This window comes from Terrapene carolina, unplaced genomic scaffold (assembly GCF_002925995.2).
Source record: "Terrapene carolina triunguis isolate 2854851 unplaced genomic scaffold, T_m_triunguis-2.0 Scaffold67, whole genome shotgun sequence".
NCBI lineage: Eukaryota > Metazoa > Chordata > Testudines > Emydidae > Terrapene > Terrapene triunguis.
Window position 1 is genome coordinate 12,016,655 of NW_020664418.1, and position 22,567 is coordinate 12,039,221.

Sequence of the window (22,567 nt, forward strand, 5' to 3'; positions counted from 1 at the left end):
TACACCACAGAGCTGGATGACTTGAGCTAAAGGGCTACCTCCATCAACAAGCAGCAGACGACTATTATACTTTGTGCACCAGCCACTAGTGGGTTAAATATGCATGCTTAGCCCTGTTTTGCTGACAGTATAGCCAAGTGCAAAAATGTGGCTAAGAATTGGGGCTACCATAGGGGAACTGGTTCTGTTCCCAGCTCATGTAACTTCTCAGTGGCATAGGTTTGTGAAGGGCTGTGATGAAGCAGGGAATTGTTTTAATGGTTTGTATGTGTGCTGTTGCAGAGGACCAGGTGTGAGCTCGCCTAGCAGCCTGGACCCCAGTGGAACGTAGCAACTGGTGACCCAGAGACCCACCCCAGCTTGGAAACCAGCTGGTTCTGGCCAGTGGGAGGACAAAGGGCAGAGGAGAGAGGGCCCCAGTGATCTGTTTGTCTAGGAAAGAAGACAAAGGACGGAGGAGAGGCTGTTGGGGAGGTGGATATAGGATGGTCGGCTGGAAGAAGGTTGCTTCTGGACTGGGGACAAAGAGCAGCCTGAGCCCACCTGGACTGAGACAGACTCAGTTGGATGGTACTGGGACTTTCTAGGCTCAACGGCCCTGAGAACGTCCTGTGCTGTGTTCAGATGTTCAGTAAATGCTTCTGTTTTACGCTGGCTGACAGTCACTGCAGTCTAGAAATCAGGGCTGCATTGCTACCTCTGGGTGTGGAGGCCCCAAGAGTGCAGAGCAAGTGGACTCCCTGAAGGGACTCACGGAGAGAAACAGGCATGCTGAAAGCTCAGAGAGGTGCAGCTCCAGGAGGTGGTGGAGCCCAGGACTTAACCCCCAAGAGTGAGTGTGACTCCTGACAAGGGCTGTCACACTGAAGGGGGTGCCTCCCAGGGACCATACGGAGTCAAGAGAGCACGGGGCCTGTGAGTCCGTGACAAGGGCACAGTGATTAACACCAATCTGTAGAAGAATGGTGATTTCTTGGTCTCCTGCTTCCCAGCCCAGTGCATCTTCCCCTGGGCCAAAGAGTATTTTGATGGGAGAAAATCCTGCTGCAAACCATAGAGGATCTAGAGTTTAAAAAATAATAACCCAAACAAACCAAAAAACACCCAACAATCGGAACAATTTGTATAAAGAAAATGTAAGGCAACCTTTAACACAGGGCTCACTGCCACACCCCCTGCAATAATAATGACCACTGCTAACCGCTCTCTGGTTTGCTGCCCGTGGTGGCTGTCTGCTTGGCCTGTACTCTGGTGAAGGTGGCTTTGGAATGCTTACCATAGACTCCTTTCCCCAGGAGCTGCAGGAAATGATTGACAGCTATCAGCATCTCCGCCTTGTTCAGGTCCAGGAGGGAGACCACCCGGAATCCCAGTCGCTTTAGGAGAAGGCTGAGTTCAAACACATCAGTGATGGGAGCCATCAGGTGCGGATGATTCCAGTAATGGTTGTTGCCCACCAAAAGTGCAACCTTGTCTGTTGCTGGCAGAAATATCAAGTGACAAGCAAAGATGTAAGTGTCTAGGCAAGGAGATTGATCTACCAGCATTCAAAGCTCCTGGAATGGGTTCTGCTGGTTAATCAATGTTATACATAAACTGCAGGACTCCTCGAGGCTGTTTGATCGGGAAGCAGTCCAGGAAGGGGGGTGGGGGAAGCAGAGGTCTGATTGCTCATTTTGGGGACACGTTCTGCCCCGTCCCAGTCAGGGCTGAACAGGGGCAGTCCCACTACATAAGGATGGTAGGATTTAGTACATTGAACTCCCCGCATGGCCCAGAACTCTCCTCCCTGCATGGCAGCACGTAGTGTGGAGAAAGGCCAGAGAAGCCACAGGAAAGGTGAGGGCACAAAGGCCACAGACTGGGCTCTGCAGGGGAAAGACTCCTGCACCCTGCCCCATGCATCTACCCCAGGGCCTGACCCAGCTAGTTCCGCTGGCCATTGTGCTCTGGATTTGCCCCACAGGGGCATTAAGAAGAGTTATTAACCTGTTCTGTGATTGTTGTTCTTTGAGATGTGTTGCATGTGTCAATTCCACCTCAGGCGTGTGCGCGCCCAGTGCACCCAAATCAGAGATTTTCCCCTTAGCTCTACCTGTCAGGGCGGCGCATGCATCCTCAACCTCCTCATACTGCTGTGGGTGGAGCCACCCCGGACAGACTCCAATAGAGAGGGGGAGGAAGGTGGGTCATGGAATGGACATGGACAGCAGTTACTGAAGAACAGCAATTACAGAACAAGTTAATAAGCGTTTTTTTTCCTTCTTCGAGTGATTGCCCCTGGCCATTCCACTTCAGGTGACTCACACGCATTTCACTCTGGAGGTGGGTTTCGGAGTCGACCTGAACAATGACTGAAGATCTGCACATCCTGGCATCGTCTCTGGAATGCTGAGATATAGCACAATGAGTAGTACAGGTATGTACCAATGACCAAGTTGCAGCTCTACAAATGTCTGCTCTAGGTACTTGGTCCAAAAAAGCTGCGGAAGCTGCTTGAGATTTTGCGGAGTGCTGCCACACTGCGTGGAGAGGGCACCTTGGCAACGTCATAGTGCAGGCGTATGCAGGATAAAATCCTCTGTCCTGCAGGAGGATGGAATACACACTCACCACCGTGCCCTTTTTCGTTCAGGGTTTGAAGTCCCTACAAATCTGGAAGTGGCCTCAAATATGACCCTCATTGAGGCACTTCAGGTAGGTGGAACATGGGAGAAGGCTCTACACGTGCACCACAACTGAGGCATACCCTGGTACAAGGCATCAGTACCCTGTGAGTAAGGGGGAACTCATGCTCCAAGAAAAAATAACTCAGAAAACCTACACTAATCTAACACTAATGAATACCACTAACTTTATAAAGGGAGAAACTTGCATTAGCAAGCCCAGGCGCTCTGACTACTGGTCATGGGTGTGGAGAAGGAACTTAAGAGTGGTCAGAAGCAGCTCCACCCTTTATACCACTGTGCAACAGCATAAGATTGCTGAGGACGCATGTGCCACTTTGATGGGTACCGCTAAGGGAAAAATCTCTGGCCCTGGTTCACGGGGAGCATGCACACCGGCAGTGGAATGGACATGTACAATCACTCAAAGAACTGATGTTTCCTACTTTATCTGTGAGACTGTGGTGTGAGATGGTACATGCTGGCTATGGGGGAGGGGTGTCTGGTGTGGTCTGTTTGTACAGCTGTATTTGACAAATGCACCAAGGCGCTGTTAGAGCAGAGGAGAGGCGCTGGGTCCTCTGGGAGGAGTGTTTCAATCAAAATAAGTTACAGCTTCATTGCACTTTGGACACAGGTTTGTTTTGACAGGAAGAGACAAACACAGCACTCACCAAAAAATGGATCTGCCAGACATGTACCTGCAAAAAGACAGGGAGGAAATCAACCCCCAAGCACAAAGTTGTCTGACACCAACAGTCCCTGATTAAACAGCCCCCTTCCCCCAATGTAAAGCTGGATCTAACAGCTCCGCACTCTGCTCTGACACAGAACAGTGGAGAGGGTGAGAAGCCCAAGGCCAGGATGGAGGCATTGAGCTTTCATGTTACACAGGAGTAAGTCAGTGATGCCTGCTACTCCGCACCAAGGGGACGGGTGGGGCGGGGCCTAGCTTTACCCCCAATATGTCAGCCAGCATAGCTCCGAGTTGCTGGGATCATCGAACATTACTACCCACGGCACAAGAGGAAGGCAGGCGGAGCTGTGCCTCCCAAGAGCACCATTCCTTCCCTGCCCTGCCCCTCTAGCAAACCAGCCTCGCCCTAAAGATATTGGCCTAGCTTCTCAAAAGTAACTGGGCATTTTGGGTATTCAGCGGACACCCCTGAAAGGGGCTTGGTTCCCAGTAAGGGCCGAGTACTCACTCCTTGAAAACCAGTCCCCCCTATGGTGTGTGAGGCAAAGTGAGGAGGGGAGGGTGGGAAGGTGGGTGCATGGCAGCTGAATTCCTCCCAAGACAAAGGTCAGGGATGGATTGGCGAGGAAGGCAGAGAAGCAGGGTCAGACTCCGAGAGGGAGGGAGACAAGGGGTTGGTGGCAGCAGCCTGGAAGTCTGATGGAAAGTAGATCAGAAGAGGGGCAGGAGGGGGCTGAGGGTGGAAGGTTGGAAATGGCAGAGGGGCAGGCGGCAGGATGAAGGGGAGGAGCCAAATGCCACCAGCCTGTCTCTTCTGGTTCCTGATGTAGTCTAGCGTTTCTCCATATTCAAGGCATCCTGCTAGGAACTGCCCCTGCCCCTGGGCTGCTACTCTCTGCCTGTGCAACTATCTGCTCCCCAAATGGCAAAGGAAAAGAAAAACAAAATCAAAATCTCCAACCACATCAGCCTCCAGCCCGAATTGCTCAGGCCAGCAGTTCTCAGCCTTTTCAGGCTGGCAAGCCCGTATTCAAAGTCAAAAATGTGCCTGACCTCCTCACATTTATTACAAAAGTCAGAGGGAAAAGGGTGCCAGTGCTAACAAGGATAAGCCTAGATAACTGAGTTGGGTCTGTGTTTTGAGAGGCTGATGGAGAGCACTCGACCGTGCAGGGTAAGGGGGAGCAGGGAGTGGGAGATTTTCTTTGCTTTAGACTTGTGCCCCCCACAACTGCATTTAGTGATCCACCGGGGGTGTGACCCACTGGTTGACAAATACTGGTTTAGCTATTTGGTGACCCATCTTACTTGTCATGTGGTTTGGAATGATTATCTGAACCCAGCAGGACAGCACGCCTCACTCGCTGACACACACCAGCGAGCTATTCGTTTTCAAATGATACCTCACGAGGCATATTTTGTACAGAGATTATTACCATAGCGTGCAGGGTGTGAATACAGGGGTGCGTTCGGTCACCACCACATTTATTCTTTTGTAAATTATTTTATAAATGATTTTTAAGCCAATCTCATGATTTTTTAGGGGGGGACTGACTCATGAGTTTGAACGTGTCAGGTGGTGACTCTTCTAATTCTATGGGGTGGGGGTCTGACTCCGTCCACTTCCCTCTGAAATAGCCCATTTGTCCCCATCTCCCTCTGGCAGTCTGTATCTTGTGGGCACAGGCTCTGTTGTGTAGGTTAGGGCAGCTGTTACTTGTTTCAGTTTGTTTGAATATGTGCAGTGCTCTGTTTCACCACAACCTGCACCCTGTGACGGCTCCACCAGTTACTGAGATGGTGGGGATACTGGGCTAGCTTCCATAGTCTGCCCATTTGCACTGCAAAGGGGCTGTAAAGCTAGCTGAACAGGCTAGCCAAGGACTCCCCCAGCATGGGAGACTCCCCAGCTGAGGCAGATCTGGCATAGCCATCCTTATGGCACCACTGCCTCAAACCCCAGGCAAAAGGCATGGCCAGCACCAGGGGTGTGGCTAGGGCATGGCCAGTTCAACGGTGAGGCTGCTCTGAGTTACACTGGATACAAATTAGTCCCTGGACTTCCCCACAATTGGGGAGCTACCCAACAGCAACGGAACCTCAGTAGAAGTGGGGAGACCCCTGCTCCTTCTCTTCCCTCCGAGGCCCCACTCCTGCTCCTCCTCTTCCCCCTGAGGCCCTGCTATGGGGTGGGGACATGGGCCAGGGGCTGGTCTCAGGCACCCTGAGACCCCACCCAGGACAAGTGGAGGGTCCAGGGCTCCCCACAGTGGCCTGGGCTCCCTGGACAGCTCTTACCCCTCGGCTCGAGCTTGCGGCCTGTCCAGGGGGCGGGGCCTCAGGGAGAAGAGGAGGAGCAGGGGTGGGGCCACGGAGAGGGACCAGGCCTCATGGCAAGGAGGGGCTAAGGCCCACCTCAGCCCCCCACCACTAGGATGAGGCTGGTGCCACTGGCACAGGCTGCGCTTCACAGCGGGGAAAGCTGATCACTTTATCAGCTCCCCTGCCGCGAAGCACAGCCCCTGCCGGTGCCGCTCTGTGCCTGCCCGAGGCTTGCAGTTTGGGGGGGCAATGCAGCCCCCTGCCTGCCAAACTACGCTCATGTTAAAAAAATTGGCAGGCATGGCCCTCCTGGTCCCCCCCAGTTCCAGTGCCCCTGCCTTTGCCCCATCCTCCTAGGTCCCAAGACAAGCACAGCTTGGCCAGACCCAGGAATCGGGCCTACTGACTTCCATGTCCCTATAGCATACGTATCCCTGACATTTTTACCAGCTCTGTGTGTTCAGCATTTGCTAGTGTGGTATGCTAGATTCCTAAGATTAGTTCCTGCAGTGCACACTCAATACTTCTCATCCAAAATTATTCTGGGTAAGAGCTATGAAATCCACATCTCTGTAGACCAAGAATGCCAAAGTGAGAATCTTGCAGCACATTATAATGCAACAGCTTTTCTATGACACTGCTAGGGATTCCTTAGAAACAATTCCTTTTTTTAAATCTGATACTGACAGAAAACACTTGACCAAGCTCTTAGCGTTCAGCTGTGCTCCTGACCTGAGCTCTCTGGGTAGAGTAGATCTGCAGGGCTAGTGAATGAATTACTGAGATCCAGCTCAGTTCTCTGGTTGATTCGACAAAGTCATTGCTTCTCTGGTTACCAAGGAATTTCACGTGACTGCTGTATGTAACTCTGCGTCTTGCAGGATAAATGCACAGGACAATCCTTTGCATTTCGATCTTTTTGTTACTGGACCGAGAGGCACATTCCTTGTCTGAGTGGCAGCACAGACGTTATTTTTTCCCCTTATAGATTCCACTTCCTGGGCTAAATTTAAAACTCTCCCCTTCTCATGGAATTCCAGGAATGCCATTATCGCTGCTCTGAGTGGCTTGTCAGCAGGGGCTGGTAGACAGCTACTTTCTCAGCTCAAATGAGCTGGCAGTGCTTCACTGAGGCCACTGCTTCAAGTCAAGGTATTTACTGGGCACGAGAAACCATTCTACAGGCTGTCTCTCTGACAGGCATTGCCAGAACACCTCTGAATTCTCTACGGCCCATGGGACGTCGCGTTGCTACAGCCACAAAGAGCATTCTTGGTTCAGCAAGAGTTGCCCTGATATTACTCCAAACCCTTTCTCATCCGCCCAGGACCCCAGGAGTAGATAGGCATCACCCACATTTTTCAGATCAGGAAACTGAGACAGAGAAGTTAAAAGCTGAAGTTTCGACAGTGGCCATTGATTTCTGGGATGCCTGTTTTCAGGCATGCATAAAGAGTCTAATGTTGGGCTCACAGAATTACCAGCCCCTTTTGCTGATGCTGGCCGACCTGGCTCACCCAAGGCCAGAGAGGGAGTCAGTGTCAAAGCCCAGATGCTGGATCACCTAACCCCATGCGCTCAGTCCTGCACTTACCCTCATAGGCCACATCGACGCTGGCCCCGAGATAACACAGTGGCACGGGCCCCTCCAGGTCACTGCTCTGAAACCCAGCCTCTCCTATTATCTTTCAAACTGAACACCCATTTGTAACACAGCAGGATGTGAATTAGATCTGCTCACCTACGTGAATCTCCAGGGCATCAGTCCAGTGTTCCCCTTGGCCATTGGCTGCACAGCAAAGGTACGTGCCAGAGTCACTCAGCTTCGCAGAGTTGATCTGAAGAGATTGACAGTAACATCAAATCGTTTTCACCTGGAGTTTGTGTCCCCAGATTACAGCTGCCAAGTACCCACTGCCCCAAAGCCTCTCACTATTACTTATCAGGCCTCATAATTAAGGCTATGTTTTAGTCACGGGTATTTTTAGTAAAAGTCACGGACAGGTCATGGACAGTAAACAAAAATTCACGGCCCATGACCTGTCCATGACTTTTACCAAAAATTGCAGGGAATAAAAATTGGGAGGGTGCGGGGGGGACTGCCTGGGGGCCCCGCAGGTGCTGGGGGAGGGTGGCCTGGCTGCCTGGGGGGGGGAGGCTGGCCGGCAGCGCACAGTCCGGGACCCCCACTGGTGCTAGCACCTGCAGGCACCGCCCCCGCATCTCCCATTGGGCGCAGTTCCAATCAGCTAATCCCCAGAGTGACCAGGAGGAGGTGCAGCAGCAGACCCTGTGACATGCCCCCAGTGCAGCACCCCCATGCTCAGATTCTCCAGGTACGGGAGTGGTTTGGGGGCAAGTTAGCTCCAATGTGCCTCGTTTAATGTGACCATTTCTATTGCTCCCCTGGGAGGGCTGTGCATTGTTGCCTCTGTGTCTGGCAGAGTTCTTCATTCATTTCTAGGATTCTCCTGTACTCAGACACAGACTCTGCAAAGTCACAGCCACCCAAGGGACAGAGGGGGTACCTGGTCTGTGCCCACCCAACCACAGAGACCCAAACAGTGCAAAGAGCTTACAGCCTGCTTTGCAGGGAAACCTGACCCAATTCAAGGTGGTTCCTCTAAGGCCAAAGAGGCAGGGTGTGGTGACATTGCATGTAATTTTGCTTGATTGCATAAACTAAAGCCCTGGAAGCTGAAGGATGTCCCAGCTACCACGTGAGACATGTCTCACATGGCTGGAGAAAAGCAGAGTCACCTGGGGCTCCAGTAACCAAGATGATGATGACACTAGGATATCAGTCACTCACAGGTCATTCATGCCTATTCCAGGAACCTTTCTTGTGCTTTCTTGTGGCTGACTGGGATGGGGGAAGTTCTCTCCTGCTCAAAGCCCAGCTATGAGCACCCTCTTCTCCTCCCTGTACCATTACACTAAGCCAAAGCTTATGAACCACCTAAAGACAATGTTACCAAGAGTTTCTTCTTCTTCTGATGCTTCATGGGGGTCCCGTTGTGGTACCACTGGTAGTGTGGGGCTGGCACCCCCAGAACAGCACACTGCAGCTGGAGTGGCTTGCCCACCTTTACTTCTGGTGCAGTGGGATTGAGGACTACGACGGGTTCTCCTTGCCACAGCTCAGGGAGCAGGCCTGGAAAGCAACATTACAACTGAATTAGAGAGCATTTCTTTGCTACAGCGTGATGAAAGAGGATGAATGGCTCCTCAAATCAGGAGTATGCACTAAAACCCAGAAGTGTGAACTCTCCCCATTTGTTTCGCTTCTCCTCTAAGGTGTGCCATGCCTCTCAAATGCTGTAGCTATCCCCTAGCAAGCCCTCTCCATCCACTATGCAGTTTCTGGAATTACACCTTCTACCCCACCCCACCTCCCCAGAACAGTTCATGGCACAATCTGCAACACCCACCTTCCATCAAGATGAACATACCACCACCCTCAGTGGTACCCCAGGCCCTGACTCATGCTCATCGTCCATACAAGATTTAAAGGCATCTATGCCTGGCGTCCATAGATTCCAAGGGCAGAAGGGACAACTGTGGTTATCTAGCCTGACCTCCTATTGAGCACAGGCCAGAGAACTGCCCCAAAATAATCCCTAGAGCAGATCTTTTAGAAAAACAGCCAGTCTTGACTGAAAAATTGCAAGTGATGGAGAATCCACAACAATCCTTGGTAAATTGTTCCAATGGTTAATTACCCTCACTGTTAAAAATTCACTAAGGCCGTCAATCACAGTTAACACCTGTGATTAACTGAAAACAAAATTAATACGTTCATTTTTTAATGAGTTAATCGCATAGCTCTGGGTGGGGAGGGAGGCATCTGTGGTGGGGGGGCTGAAGCACCAGCCAGGAGCTTGTGGGGGGTCAGAGCCAGGAGCCCTAAGGGGGGCTGAAAGTAGGGGGTCACCATTTTTTTTGTTAAAAGTCCAAATGGGGTCACCAGCACAAAAGGTCTGAGAAACACTGCCATAGAGAATAGGGGCCTGGTGAGCGCAGCCTCCCTGCACCCGCCTCTCCTCCCCTGCTGCAGGTCAAGTCCTGGAGGTAAAATCCACCCTCCCTTGCCTACAGGGGCTGGGCTCACTCAGCTGAAGGGAGTTATGTAAAAATAATAATAATTCTACATTTGTAAATTCAACTTTAATGAAAGAGATTGCACTACAGTACTTGTATAAAGTAAATTGAAATACTTTTTATTTTATTTTTTACAGTGTAAATATTTGTAATAAAAAATAAAGTGACACTGTACACTTTGTAGTCTGTTGTAATTGAAATCAATATTTGAAAGTATAGAAAACATCCAAAATATTTAAATAAATGATATTCTATTATTGTTTAACAGTGCCATTAAAACGGATTAATCACAATTATTTTTTTAATCTCATGTTTAATCACGATTAATTTTTTTAATTGCTTGACACCCCTAAAATTTACCCCTTATTTCTAGCCTGAATTTGTCTAGCTTCAACTTCCAGCCATTGGATGGTGTTAGACTTTTCTCTGCTAGACTGAAGAGCCTATTAGTAAATATTTGTTACCTATGCAGATCTTAGACTGTAATCAAGTCACCCCTTAACCTTCTCTTCGTTAGACTGTAGGAGCTTGATCTATTTAGTTTATCACTATTCAGTATGTTTTTTAATCATTTAATAAGTCTCATGGCTCTTCTCTGAACTCTCTCCAATTAATCAACATCCTTCTTGCATTGTGAGCATTAGAACTAGACACAATATTCCAGCAGTGGTCACACCAGTGCCAAATACAGAGGTAGAATAACTTCTCTACTCCAACTTGAGATTCCCCTGTTTATGCATCCGAGGATCACATTAGCTCTTTTGGCCACAGCATCACACTAGGAGCTCATGTTCAGCTGATTATCCACTATACCCCCCAGATCTTTTTCTGAGTCACTGCTTCCCAGGACAGAGCCCCCATCCTGTAAATATGGCTTGCAGTCTTTGCTCCTAGATGTAAACATTGACATTTAGCCTTATTAAATTGCATATTGTTTGCTTGTGTCCAGTTTACCAAGCAATCCAGATCACTCTGAATTACTGACCTGTCCTCTTCATTATTTACCACTCCCCCAGTTTTTGTATCATCTGCAAACTTTACCGGTGATGATTTTGTTTTCTTCCCGGACATTGATAAAAATGTTAAATAGCATAGGCCAAGAACCAATCCTGGCAGGACCCCACTCGAAACACACCCCTTCAATGACAATTCCCCACTTACAGTTACATTTTGAGACCTACCAGTCGGCCAGTTTTTATCCATTTCATGTGTGCCATGTTAATTTTATAAATCAAAATGTCAGGTGGTACCAAGTCAAATGCTTTACAGAAGTCTTTTATGTCAACATTATTACCTTTAACAACCAAACTTTTGCATTAATTACATTACCCTCCTTTAATTCTTTATTAAGAGTCCTGTATCAGCTGCTCCATTATCTCGCCTGGGATCGACATCAGGCTGACAGGGCTGTAATTACCCAGGTCATCCCATTTACCTTTTTTAATAATTGACACAACATTCGCTTTCTTCCAGTCTTCTGGAACTTTCCCAGTGCTCCAGGACAATGAAAAATCAACATTAATGTCCAGCGAGCTCCTTAACTTGCATCCAAGAGTTTTAAAAGAGCTAGCCATCTGGACATGCTAATTTTAAAATGTCTAAGGGCTTGGCTACACTTGCGAGTTACAGCGCGTTAAAGGAGCCCCGGGCGCACTAGCTCACTACCCGTCCACACTGGCAAGGCACGTGGAGCGCTCTGACTCCACGGCTAGAGCGCTTCTGGTACCCCACCTCGGTGAGTAGAATAATGTTTGATGCACCCCCGCTGGAGCGCCCCAGCGTCAGTGTGAACGAGGTGTTGCATTACTGCGCTCTGATCAGCCTCTGGAAACGTCCCATAATCCCCTTAAGTCAAGTGGCCACTCTTGTCATTGTTTTGGATATACCCTTTGAAAGCTCCGTTTCTGACAGCCGGCATGCTTATCTGCTCCGAGACAAAGCAACCATTACTGTGGAATGCTGTGTGAGAGAGAGAGGCGGGAGGGGGAGGTTTGCTGCTGTCTGAACTTACAAGACAGCATGCTGACATGCTCTCAGCCCCCCAAAAACTCACTCTCTCTCCCCCCACATACACATAACACACTCCCTGTCACACTCCACCCCACCTCACCCCATTTGAAAAGCACGTTGCAGCCACTTGCATGCTGGGATAGCTACCACAATGCACTGCTCTCTGTGGCCGTTGCAAGAGCTGCTAATGTGGCCACGCCAGAGCGCCGGCAGCTGGCAGTGTGGACAGACTACAGCGCTTTCCCTACTGCGCTCTACGAAGGCTGGTTTAACTCAAAGCGCTCTACATCTGCAAGTGTAGCCATGCCCTAAATTTAGTAGCTTCTGTCTAACATCCTCCTAAGATACTTGTGGAATGGAAAGTGTGTTCTCATGGCCATATGATGAGACTGCATCACCTGTTTTTTCCCCCCAAATACAGAACAGAAGTATTTATTGAACACTTCTGCCTTTTCAGCATTATTATTGATAATTCTATCAATTCCAGCTAGTACTCGACCAATAGCACTGTCAGGATTATTTTTGTTCCTAATATATATATAAAAAACTCCTTCTTACTCTTTTTAATTCTGCTGGCCATAAATTTCTCCTTGTGTCCTCTTGCTTCCTTATTGGTTTTCCACAATTTCCAACTTCTGATTTATATTCATTACTATCAATTTCCTCTTTCTTCCATTTGTTATATATTAACTTTTTTTTACAGTTGCCTTCACTTCCCCTCTAACCCAGGCTGGTTTTTTAACCAATACGGCCTTCTTCCTCAGTTGTGGGATTATGGCTTTTGGGGGATTTAGTAAGGTTTTCTAAATGATTCCCAACTATCATTCACATTTTTCTGATTAAATTCTTCCTCCCAGCTCATTTGGCTCATAATTGTTTTCAGCTTCGGGAAATTGGCCCAAGCACCAAACATATATATTACTGGTCTGGACTTTATTCTATTTACACATTATAAATGTGATCAAGTCATGAACACTTGTAGCTAAGCTATCATTAATTTTTAGTCCTGTGATCAGCTCCTCTTTATCTGTTACGAGAAGGTCCAATAAAGAATTCCCTCATGCTGGCTGCAACGTTTTTTGAGTTAGGAAATTGTCATCTATTATGTTTTGAAATTCCAGGGATGTTTTAGTCCTGGCAGCATGAGACCTCCAGCATATGTCACTCAAATTGAAGTCCCCCATGATTACATGGTTTTTTTCCCTACACATTGTAGATAGGTGCGTAAGGAGCTGGCCATCCTGTTCCTTATTGTGATTTGGCAGACACTAACTAGTAACCCATTCGTGCTTTATCTGTTAGTTCAGGGTGTTAATTTTGCTCCCTCTCTCATAGCTTCAGAGACTTTCTATTATACAAATCCCTTTGCTGAATACAGGCACACAGCCCAGTGGGTAACACTCTCAGGGAGTTCTGGAGTGAGTGTCATAAACAGGAGACATAGAGATCCAGAGCCACACACTCAGGGGATAAGGACACTGATTTAAATGGTTTGGGAGCACAGAGACAGCTGTCTGACTTGGGCAGATTGGCAGGATCACATCGCTGGAGCCTGCTTTCCCTTGATACCATGTGATGGGCTGGCCTGGCATGCTTCCACTGAGGATATCCTCTGGAGGGTCTCTGTTCTAAGGGAAGGTGAGCTCTCACTAGAGGGACACGGTGTTAGGATATAGATATTCAGGCCTGTCTGCAAAGACCTATATTTTAAGAATTTAGGTGTATTCTTATCACTTAGCTAGTTATAGAGGTACAAAACAAGAATCAAAATCAGTCTGCTTGTTTATAGGCCTTCTCTCACTATAATAGTCTAAGGCCTTGTTCTTAGGCTAAGGCCTTTGGCTAAACAGCAGGGGCAGCCATAAACTGGGAAGCGAACGGTCACGTCCTCACCAGTCACTCTGAAATAAGGCATTTTGGGGCTGTTAAAAAGATGATCCAATCTATCACTTCCAGAGAAAGGGAAGAGCCTAGAAGATTTAAAGAAAACTTAGTCTGACAGCATCCTGTCTGGCAAGAACTCACTTATCAATAGCTGGGGTGTGAAATCCTCATTTCTTTGTTGTTCTAGCACTGTAGTCCCCACTTCCATATTGTTTGTATGTATAAACTCTGTCTGGTTCTGCGATTGTTTTTGTCTGCTGTATAATTAATTTTGTTGGGTGTAAACCAATTAAGGTGGTGGGATATAATTGGTTAGATAATCATGTTACAATATGTTAGGATTGGTTAGTTAAATTTCAGTAAAATGATTGGTTAAGGTATAGATATGCAGAACTCAAGTTTTACTATATAGTCTGCAGTCAATCAGGCTCGGGGTGGGAGAATTGGAATCATGTTTTGCTAACGGGGGGAAATGGGAACAGGGACACAGGCAAGGCTCTGTGGCGTCAGAGCTGGGAAGGGGGACACTGAGGAAGGAAATTGGAATCATTGCTTGCTGGAAGTTCACCCCAATAAACAAATTGTTTGCACCTTCGGACTTCGGGTATTGTTGCTCTCTGTTCATGCGAGAAGGACCAGGGAAGTGAAAGGGTGAAGGAATAGGCCCTCTAACACGCGGGCTGTGTACGTGGGGGAAGGAAGAGCTTGTACCTTTGGCAATGTGCTGATGGACCTCTACTCTCACCCAGTTAGAGAAGGTGACATTTTTGTGCAGGTCATTGATTCGGCAGATGTACAGTCGGGTTTCCCTTGCAGTGATGAGCAAATCTGGCTCCGTGGCCCCCACAATCTGGCAGCAAGCAGACTGAAAAGAAAACGCAACCTGTGGACATGGCACAAAATCCTCTCTCTTCACAAGTACATTTGTAACCCAAAGGCACCAGCAAGCTCTTGGAGAGAGACATTACCCTAGAGACGTGGCAGAACCTCCCTGCTTCAAGCCTCGTTAACCAGACTGATGGATGATGCAGAGATGGGTGCAGGGGAGAAGAGCTCATTTGACAGCTCCCAGCAGCAACTTGCCATTGATGCACCATGGGTCTGAATAAGCAAACACATCCCACTTCCCCCCATTCTCTTTGCTTTTGGTTTCCTAGCCTCCTGGTTCCAAACCTGGCCAGCTCCAGAATGGACCCAGCTCTATTATACCATGGCTGTGTAAGCAGTAGGGCAGGCTGAAGCAGCCCTGTCCTGGTGACAGAATGGATCAGAATGAGCCAGGAAGGCAGAGCACGCAGTCAGGTATTGCCAGGTACGGAAATGGAGCTGAGATTCCCAGGCTGCATAGATGCATCCTGCTGGTTGCACTGCTGTGAATGCAGAGACGGGGGCTCCTATTCCTGCTCTCCTGTGTGGGTTTGTCAAACCTGTCCTAGCAGCAGGATTCATCCTAGCAAAGATGACTGAGCCAAACTGTCCCATTTAACTGGCTTCCTTTCCTGCACCAAGACGAGCATTTGGGGTGAGCATGGGACTGCACAACAAGCCTGCCTGAGATGGATGTGAATGCCAAAGAAGGGAAAGGTGTGCACATGCGCATGTCTGCATGTTGGTGGATGGGATTTGCAGTTTCCAATGTTTTAATCTGAAATCAGATGTTAATGGCAAGTGTGGCAGAGCAGCTCACGGGGAAGGTGGAGCAGGCCCAGGCCCAAGGGGATGTAGTGTCACTGTTCCACCTGGTTGTCAGCACCTGGGCCCTGCTCTGCTTTATCAACATTGCGGGCCTGATTTGCTGCTATCTAGCCCCTTGTGTCACTTGATGCCTGTGCAGCCTCAGGGTCAGGCTCTTACCCCTGTGGCAGTGAGCAGCGGGGACTGGTTTGGGCACTGTGCCCAGGTGCAGCACTGACTCCAGATGCCAGGCAATGGAGAATCAGGCCCTGAGAGCAGAGACTCCTGGTCTCTCATTGCATGCCCAAGAGAAGAGGCTGCCATCCTGCAGTCACTTGGCCCCCAGTGAAACTTACTGTGCCTTGTCATACCCTCTTACTTCCCCTGCACGCACCTTTCCCTCCTCTAAGCTGGCTTGGTCCAGCTCTCGCTGCCTCTCCCTTGGAGGGCTATAACTTGTCCCCCTGGCTCCTCCTCCCTAAGTGACTTCACTGGCCCTGCTGTCCTTGGAGCTCTGCTGCCTCCCTTCCTCTCCCAGCTTCCTTGTTTGACCGCAATTACTGGGCCAATGCGTTTATCCCTCCCAAGTCACAGGCAACCCCACCCCCATCCCCAGCACTGCTCTCTGTTCTCCCAGGCCTGGTCTACACTAGGACTTTAATTCGGATTTAGCTGCCTTAATCCGAATTAACCCTTCACCCGTCCACACTACAGAGCCAGTTAATTCGAATTAAAGGGCCCTTTAAATCGATTTCTGTACTCCACCTCGACGAACGGAGTAGAGCCTAAATCGATTTTGTTAATTCGAATTAGGGTTAGTGTGGACGCACACCACCGAATTACTGTATTTAAGTTAATGGGGTAGTGTGGCCGCACACCACCGAATTAATGTGGTTTAAAACCGAATTAAGGTGCTTAGTGTGGCCGCGCACAATCGAATTTATACAACCTGTTTCCCAAATTCGAATTATCTAAATTCGGATTAATCCTGTAGTGTAGACATACCCCCAGTGCCTGCACATTCCTTCTCATCCCTCAGTGCCACTCATTCCTCTTCAGCTCCTCCCTCTGTCACAGCCCACCAGTCTCTCCCTTGTGCTCACTCTCCTCCTTCAACCACACTGGCCTCTCTTGGATTTGCTGACTCCACTGTCTCCTCCCCACCCCCAGGTTTTTACTCTCGCCCGGCAAGCGCCTCTTCCTGAGCTGAGCACCTCTGGAGAAAAGCCAGCAGCTGGGGATTCCCCCCTCTGCTCTTTTTTCTCCAGTTCTGCTGCCTTTCTTGCTAAACAAATCTATTTCTCATTGAACTGCTCCTGCACCTCCAGCCACCAGCACTGTTTCTTCTACCTTCAGCTCCCCGTCCAACCCTCTGCCCCTCTCTGTTCTCTACCAAGTTCCTTACAGACAGTGCTAGCACAAACAATCAGCAGGCTGCCCCGCCACATACCAATCTGATTGGCAGCTGCTGCTCCTACCATCTTCCTTCAGCCCCGATCCAGCCCACTCCCCACTCTTGGCCACTCAGTCTTTCAGACATGGCAGCTTTGAACTGACAGGGCTAAGGGGGGGTTCTCTACCCATCCCTGTAACTGATGCATGGGGCACAGTGGCTGGAGTGGGGAGGGAAGCCTCTGTCTTGCAGTCGCAGATGTGCTTTCCCCTGGCCTTACCTGGCACTGGTAGAACCACTGGTACTGTGGGGAGGTGCAGGCTGTGGCCCTACATCGCATCGTGAGCGAGTAACCGACAGGGACGGAGGCGGAGGCCGGCTGCTCAGTGATCACAATAGCTAGAGAGAAGCAGATGCAGAGTGGTAATGGCAGCCAAGGGAACAGAGAGAGGAGCAGCAAAGTGGCCTGGTGCTCTGGGCCCTAAATATTCAACCTGTTTTCCCTGGAGTTGGATGGCCAGATGGCCCAGCATGATGCAGGGTGTTCTTTTCCCTGCAAGGGCTGGAAGGGAAGGGTGGTGACTGCAGCCCTCCCTCATCTTGTGCCCCACGCAGTTCTTGACTTTGAGACTCCATAGACTCCTGGGTGAAAAGCCACCTCCATGGGGGCAGGCTGGGGCCCTGGGCTCATCCCTCTCTGTGCCACTTCACTCAGTTGGCCAGGCACATGATGCTGCACCATCTGAAGGGTGCTCCTGCCCTGTGCTGAGAAGCTCTGGAAGGGGCTGTGTCCATCTGCTCAGGCTGATGCTCCTCGCCTGTAGAACTGCTGGCACGCCTTCTCAGCAGCTGGGGTCTGGCATGCTGCCATCACCACGTTTACAGTGTTTAAACCTATGGGCCACAGCGCCCAGAGCTGTACGATTTGTATATTGATCGTTTGAACAGTAGGATACATTGCAACTGCACATCCGGTGTCTCGTTAATAAAGATGGCCTGCAGAAATGCTCCATTACATCTGGCTAATTAGCGGAGCACCATACAACAGCTCTCCTGGAAGCACTGGTGGTGGCTCCATCATTAAGGGTCAGTTAAGTTTTGAGAGAAAAATAACAGTAGCGTCAACCCCAAACATTCAAAAATCATGAGTCAAGCCCTAGAAAACATGAGATGATTTTAAATATTGTGAGTTTTCAACAAAACACATTCAGTGTTATTTTTCTTTGCTTTCTGGTGTTGGAGCGTTCCTGGCTCGCGTTGTCCAGCTTTTCTCTGCAAACCAGGGGGGTAGAAACTCGGTTTCTTGTTTTAAATGGAACCTGAAATTCTCCCATAATCACATGATTCCAGCAGCTGGGGCTTTGGGAAAAGCACCGAAGTGTGTGACCCACAGTTGTGTGCCACACCTGCAGCACAGCAATACAGATGTGTATTTAAACTCATTTGTAGCGCTTTGGGGGTGGGCAGAAGAGAGAAATAGCTACTGTGGATCACAGTGAAGGGAGCCCTATCCGCTGAACATAGTTGAGCGCTGCTCACCTTTTGGCATTGCTTAATCAGCAGCTTGGTCTTCCACGGGCAAGGCACGGGGCTGGTGTCAGCAATTAAGCGCCTCACTCCCTGGCCACTCTCCCGCTAGAAAGCTGCACCTCCCTGGAAAGAGGCAGAGGGTCTTTGTGAGAAAGGAAACTTCTGGCCCACATGCCAGCATATCAAAGCAGAGAGGCAGCTGGCTGTTGCCATGTTACCCAACATAAAGGGCCCACAGGCCAACTGTGCACCATGGGGTCCTTAGTAACCATCACATAGATTGTTCCTTTGGTGGCCTGTTGCTGGAGCAGCATGCTGGGGTAACAAAAGCAGACACATGCTCCCTCTACCCTCACCCCCCCAGGCAGGAGAAGGTAGAACAGGGGCAGGTGAGGGGCACTGCAGGATGTCAGGGGCCTTAGCTTTCCTGGGTGGGGAGCTTGCTGTGCTTGGAGGATGGGGCAATGGGGTGAGTCTGAAATGTGCCAGGGTGGGGGATTGGGGAACCCAGAAATGGGGGGCTGAGAGCAGCCAGGGCTCCCCAGAACTGTGCCCAGTTAGGGAGGGGGCACCAGAGCTGTGCAGAGGGAGAGGGGCCTGTGCCCTCCCAGGGGAGTGGGGAGGCTGCCTGATATCTGCCAAGGGGAGCATGGGGGCAGATGCTAAAGGAGGGTTGGTAGTTTTGGAGCTTGGACAGAGGGACGTCAGGGAACCATTCAAAGAAGTGGGCTGGGTAGTCAGGGCTTCCTTCCCCCTGCCCATCCCCCGCCCCCATACAGGGCCGGCTCCAGGCACTAGCCTGGCAAGCAGGTGCTTGGGGCAGCCGCTCCGGAGAGGGGCGGCACGTCCAGCTATTCGGCGGCAATTTGGCGGATGGTCCCTCACTCCCGCTCGGAGCAAAGGACCTCCCGCCGAATTGCCGCCGCAGATCGCGATCGCGGCTTTTTTTTTTGGCTGCTTGGGGCGGCCAAAACCCTGGAGCCAGCCCTGCCTCCATAGCCTTGCTGCTCCCCCCATTCCCCCCCCCCCCCCCCCCCCCCCCCCCCCCCCCCGCCCAGCTCCATCCCTCTGCCATTCACAGACCTCAACAGGACAAGCCCTGGAGGACTGGGAGCCAGGACTCCCTGCTGACCCGCCTGTTCCCCTCCCCCCTTTGTTTCCTCCCCCCTGCAATATAGGGTCAGAGTCCAGCTGAGAGGGATGGGGGGCTACAAAGGAGTCAGATGCAGCTCCCCAGTCCCAGGTCCGTTTTGTCTGATCTGTGGAGTAGTTTAGAGCAGCCGTACTGCACCGGCACTTTGGCCACATCTCTGACACGCTCATTGTGCCGGGGTGTCTGCTGCTGGCAGATCTCCTGGCTTACCCACAGCACATACTGTCATGAGGGCACAGTCTGCGTGGCAGGTGAGGGCTGGTCGGATATGGTAGCAGTGATAACAGCTTTCAGGAAGATGCAGTAGAGTGGGGAACTCCCTGGTTTCAGAGGAAGCTCTCCAGGGAAGTGTGTGGCTCAGTGTGACATTAGCAGCAATGTGACGATAACAGTGGTTGCTGCCGGTAGAACCACAGATCCACGTGGCATGTTCCAGGAGTAGAAATACACAGAAATCTCTTATTCATTGACGATTTTGGTGCATTTCTCAAAATTCCCATTTGGCCCACCCCGACACATCCCAGCGGCAGGAATAAATTGTGAGGGCTGCCCTGGCCTCTCTAGGTGCATCCCTTCCATCAACACTCCCAGGGGGCGGAGTGGAGGACCCCAGCATAGACTCTGAGCTGCAGCCTCACATTCAGGGGCGGCTCTATGTATTTTGCTGCCCCAAGCACGACAGTCAGGCGGCTTTTGGCGGTGCGCCTGCGGGAGGTCCGCCGGTCCTGCGTCTTCGGTGTCCCTGCCACCACCAAAGCCACAGAAGCCGGGGAACCGGCGGACTTCCCGCAGGCGCGCCGCCGAAGGGAGCCTGACTGCCGCCCTCACGGCGACCAGCAGGCCGCCCCAGGCACGCGCTTGGTGCGCTGGTGCCTGGAGCCACCCCTGCTCACATTCACATTTGAATCTTACTAAAGCCCAGCTCCCAGCTGTGCTCAGCACTGCGTCCATTAGGAAGCAAATCCTTTGTCATTGGCATCGTGGCTTTTAACATATGAAATTTACCAGGAGAACTGTAAGCCTCACTGTAGGATAAGTCTTGCCACGGGCATCACCGCATTAAGGTGCTCAGATGCTATGGTGATGGGCCCACAGCAAGTACCTAGCCAGATCACACATGCACATGAAACAAACGATGGCCCTGATCCTGCAAATATTAAGGCATGTGAATAACTTGACACACTGGAATAGTCTCAATGAACTCAAAGGGACTATGTACATGTACATGAAATTACTGATGTGCCTAGAGGTTTGCAAGGTTGCGACCTATGGATGGGCCTTACTCAAGCTGCTTTCTTGAACCTCTACAACTCTTTTGCGTATGTTGAGAAAATAAAATCTTTCGTTTCAATGGCAGTTAGTGTTTGGGATCCTTCTAGTCTGTAGGAACGTTACTTTACCACCGCCTGTAATTTGCTCTAGACCAGGGGTAGGCAACCTATGGCATGCATGCCAAAGGCGGCACGCGAGCTGATTTTCAGTGGCACTCACACTGCCCGGGTCCTGGCCACCGGTCCAGGGGGCTCTGCATTTTAATTTAATTTTAAATGAAGCTTCTTAAACATTTAAAAAACCTTATTTACTTTACATACAACAATAGTTTAGTTATATATTATAGACTTATAGAAAGAGACCTTCTAAAAGCATTAAAATGTATTACTTGCACGCAAAACCTTAATAAATGAAGTCTCGGCACACCACTTCTGAAAGGTTGCCGACCCCTGCTCTAGACAATGCCAGGTGGCATGGGTAGCTGAAAGAAACATTGCTTTAGTTGGTTATAAAATCCTAAGAATAATATTTAAAACCAGACCTGTAGGTTTCGCCCTGCCTCAGGCCCCGGCAGAGCATGTGTGACGTTGATTCCAACCGATAAATGAAAGTATCATTTCTCACATATTAATACTTTCACATCCTTTTAAGGCTCAGAAGATACCAGCATTCTTCAGCCTCCTGTTAGATGTGCAGCTTCAAAACTTTGCTAGAGGAGCCCAGAGGCCCCATTCAGTGCCTTGGCAGAAAGACAGAGTCTTGTGACTTCACCAAGTCAGAACAAAGCAAACTCTAGCTTAGCTGGCAATTTCCAGGATGGCAGGCTGCATGGGGGGGATCACAGAAGTCTCCTTTGTGCCTCTTTCTACCTTCACCACAAAAGAAAATAAAAAGAGCCACAGATGTCAGAAAGGACATTGATTCCCCTGGGGAAAACGCCAGGGAACTTACCAGGTGTTCGGCTCTGTAACCTGCGGGAGAGCCACTTCGCAACCTGCTGCTCAGAAAGTTCCTGGCTGTACAATGATCCAGCACTTCCTCATTTCTGCAGTGGTTTGGTGAGGAGTCTCACACCAGCACAACAGGCTGAGTCACTAGCCAATCCCAAAACAAGTCCAAGCCCTGAAAGTGAAACTGGGGAAAAACTTCTGAGTGGGAGTGAGTCTCCTCCCTCCTGGTGAGACTGAGACATGTTATCCGAGGAAACAGATCTGCTACCAGCACTGGTCCCACACAAGCAGAGATCTCAGCACAGGGAAAGTGAACAAATCTTCCTGCCAAAGGCTTCCCTGGAGGGGGACTTCCCAGACAGCATGACAGCCTGCCTATGAATCAGCTCTCAGATTTCCTTCCAGAACTCAATATTTCTTAAAGGAGCAATAGCAGCCATTAGTCATAGTACTGCTCCTTTCTCTTCACAACCGTTACACGTTCATCCTCTCTGCTGTTCCTGCCCACCACAAACAGATGCCCTGCCCTGTAGCTAAACCAGCATTGCTGCCAGATAATCAGGTTAAACGGGGGGGGGGGGGGGGCATCATCTCTCTTTTTACAGTACTTTTATTTTGCAGCTTTTGGAGTGTGTGGATTCAGAAAAGGGATGGGAGAGGCCAAGCCAGAAAAAGAACCAGAGACAGCTGCATCATACTTTGCCCTAAGAATCATGGGAACATCAAAGGGAAGCGTGAATCACCAGACTCTGGAGATGATTCAGGAAGTAGTTGTGACTAGGGCTAGTTTAAAGCAATCAGGGGCCTTAGGCTCCTCCAAAAATGGGATGCCCCATAGCTCTGCTCCTTCAGCCCAGACTTGATTGTGGTCTCACACATCTCCTTTGGAGGGCTGGTGGAAGGGGACCTCCTTCC

The 22,567-nt window shown here is 50.0% G+C and overlaps 1 protein-coding gene across 1 annotated transcript in view; it reads right to left on the reverse strand.

Moving 5' to 3' along the window:
- LOC112113969 (mucosa-associated lymphoid tissue lymphoma translocation protein 1-like) overlaps positions 1–18,296 on the reverse strand; it is a 59,938-nt gene extending 41,642 nt beyond the window's left edge. Inside the window, exons 1-7 of the mRNA XM_024210456.1 lie at positions 18,287–18,296; positions 17,028–17,146; positions 14,392–14,545; positions 8,661–8,839; positions 7,427–7,523; positions 3,341–3,367; positions 1,277–1,480 (exon numbers count right to left, since the gene is read on the reverse strand). Coding sequence (XP_024066224.1) covers positions 1,277–1,480; positions 3,341–3,367; positions 7,427–7,523; positions 8,661–8,839; positions 14,392–14,545; positions 17,028–17,146; positions 18,287–18,296 — 790 coding nt within the window. The remainder of the gene's footprint in view (positions 1–1,276; positions 1,481–3,340; positions 3,368–7,426; positions 7,524–8,660; positions 8,840–14,391; positions 14,546–17,027; positions 17,147–18,286) is intronic.
- Between the last annotated feature and the right edge of the window lie 4,271 nt (positions 18,297–22,567).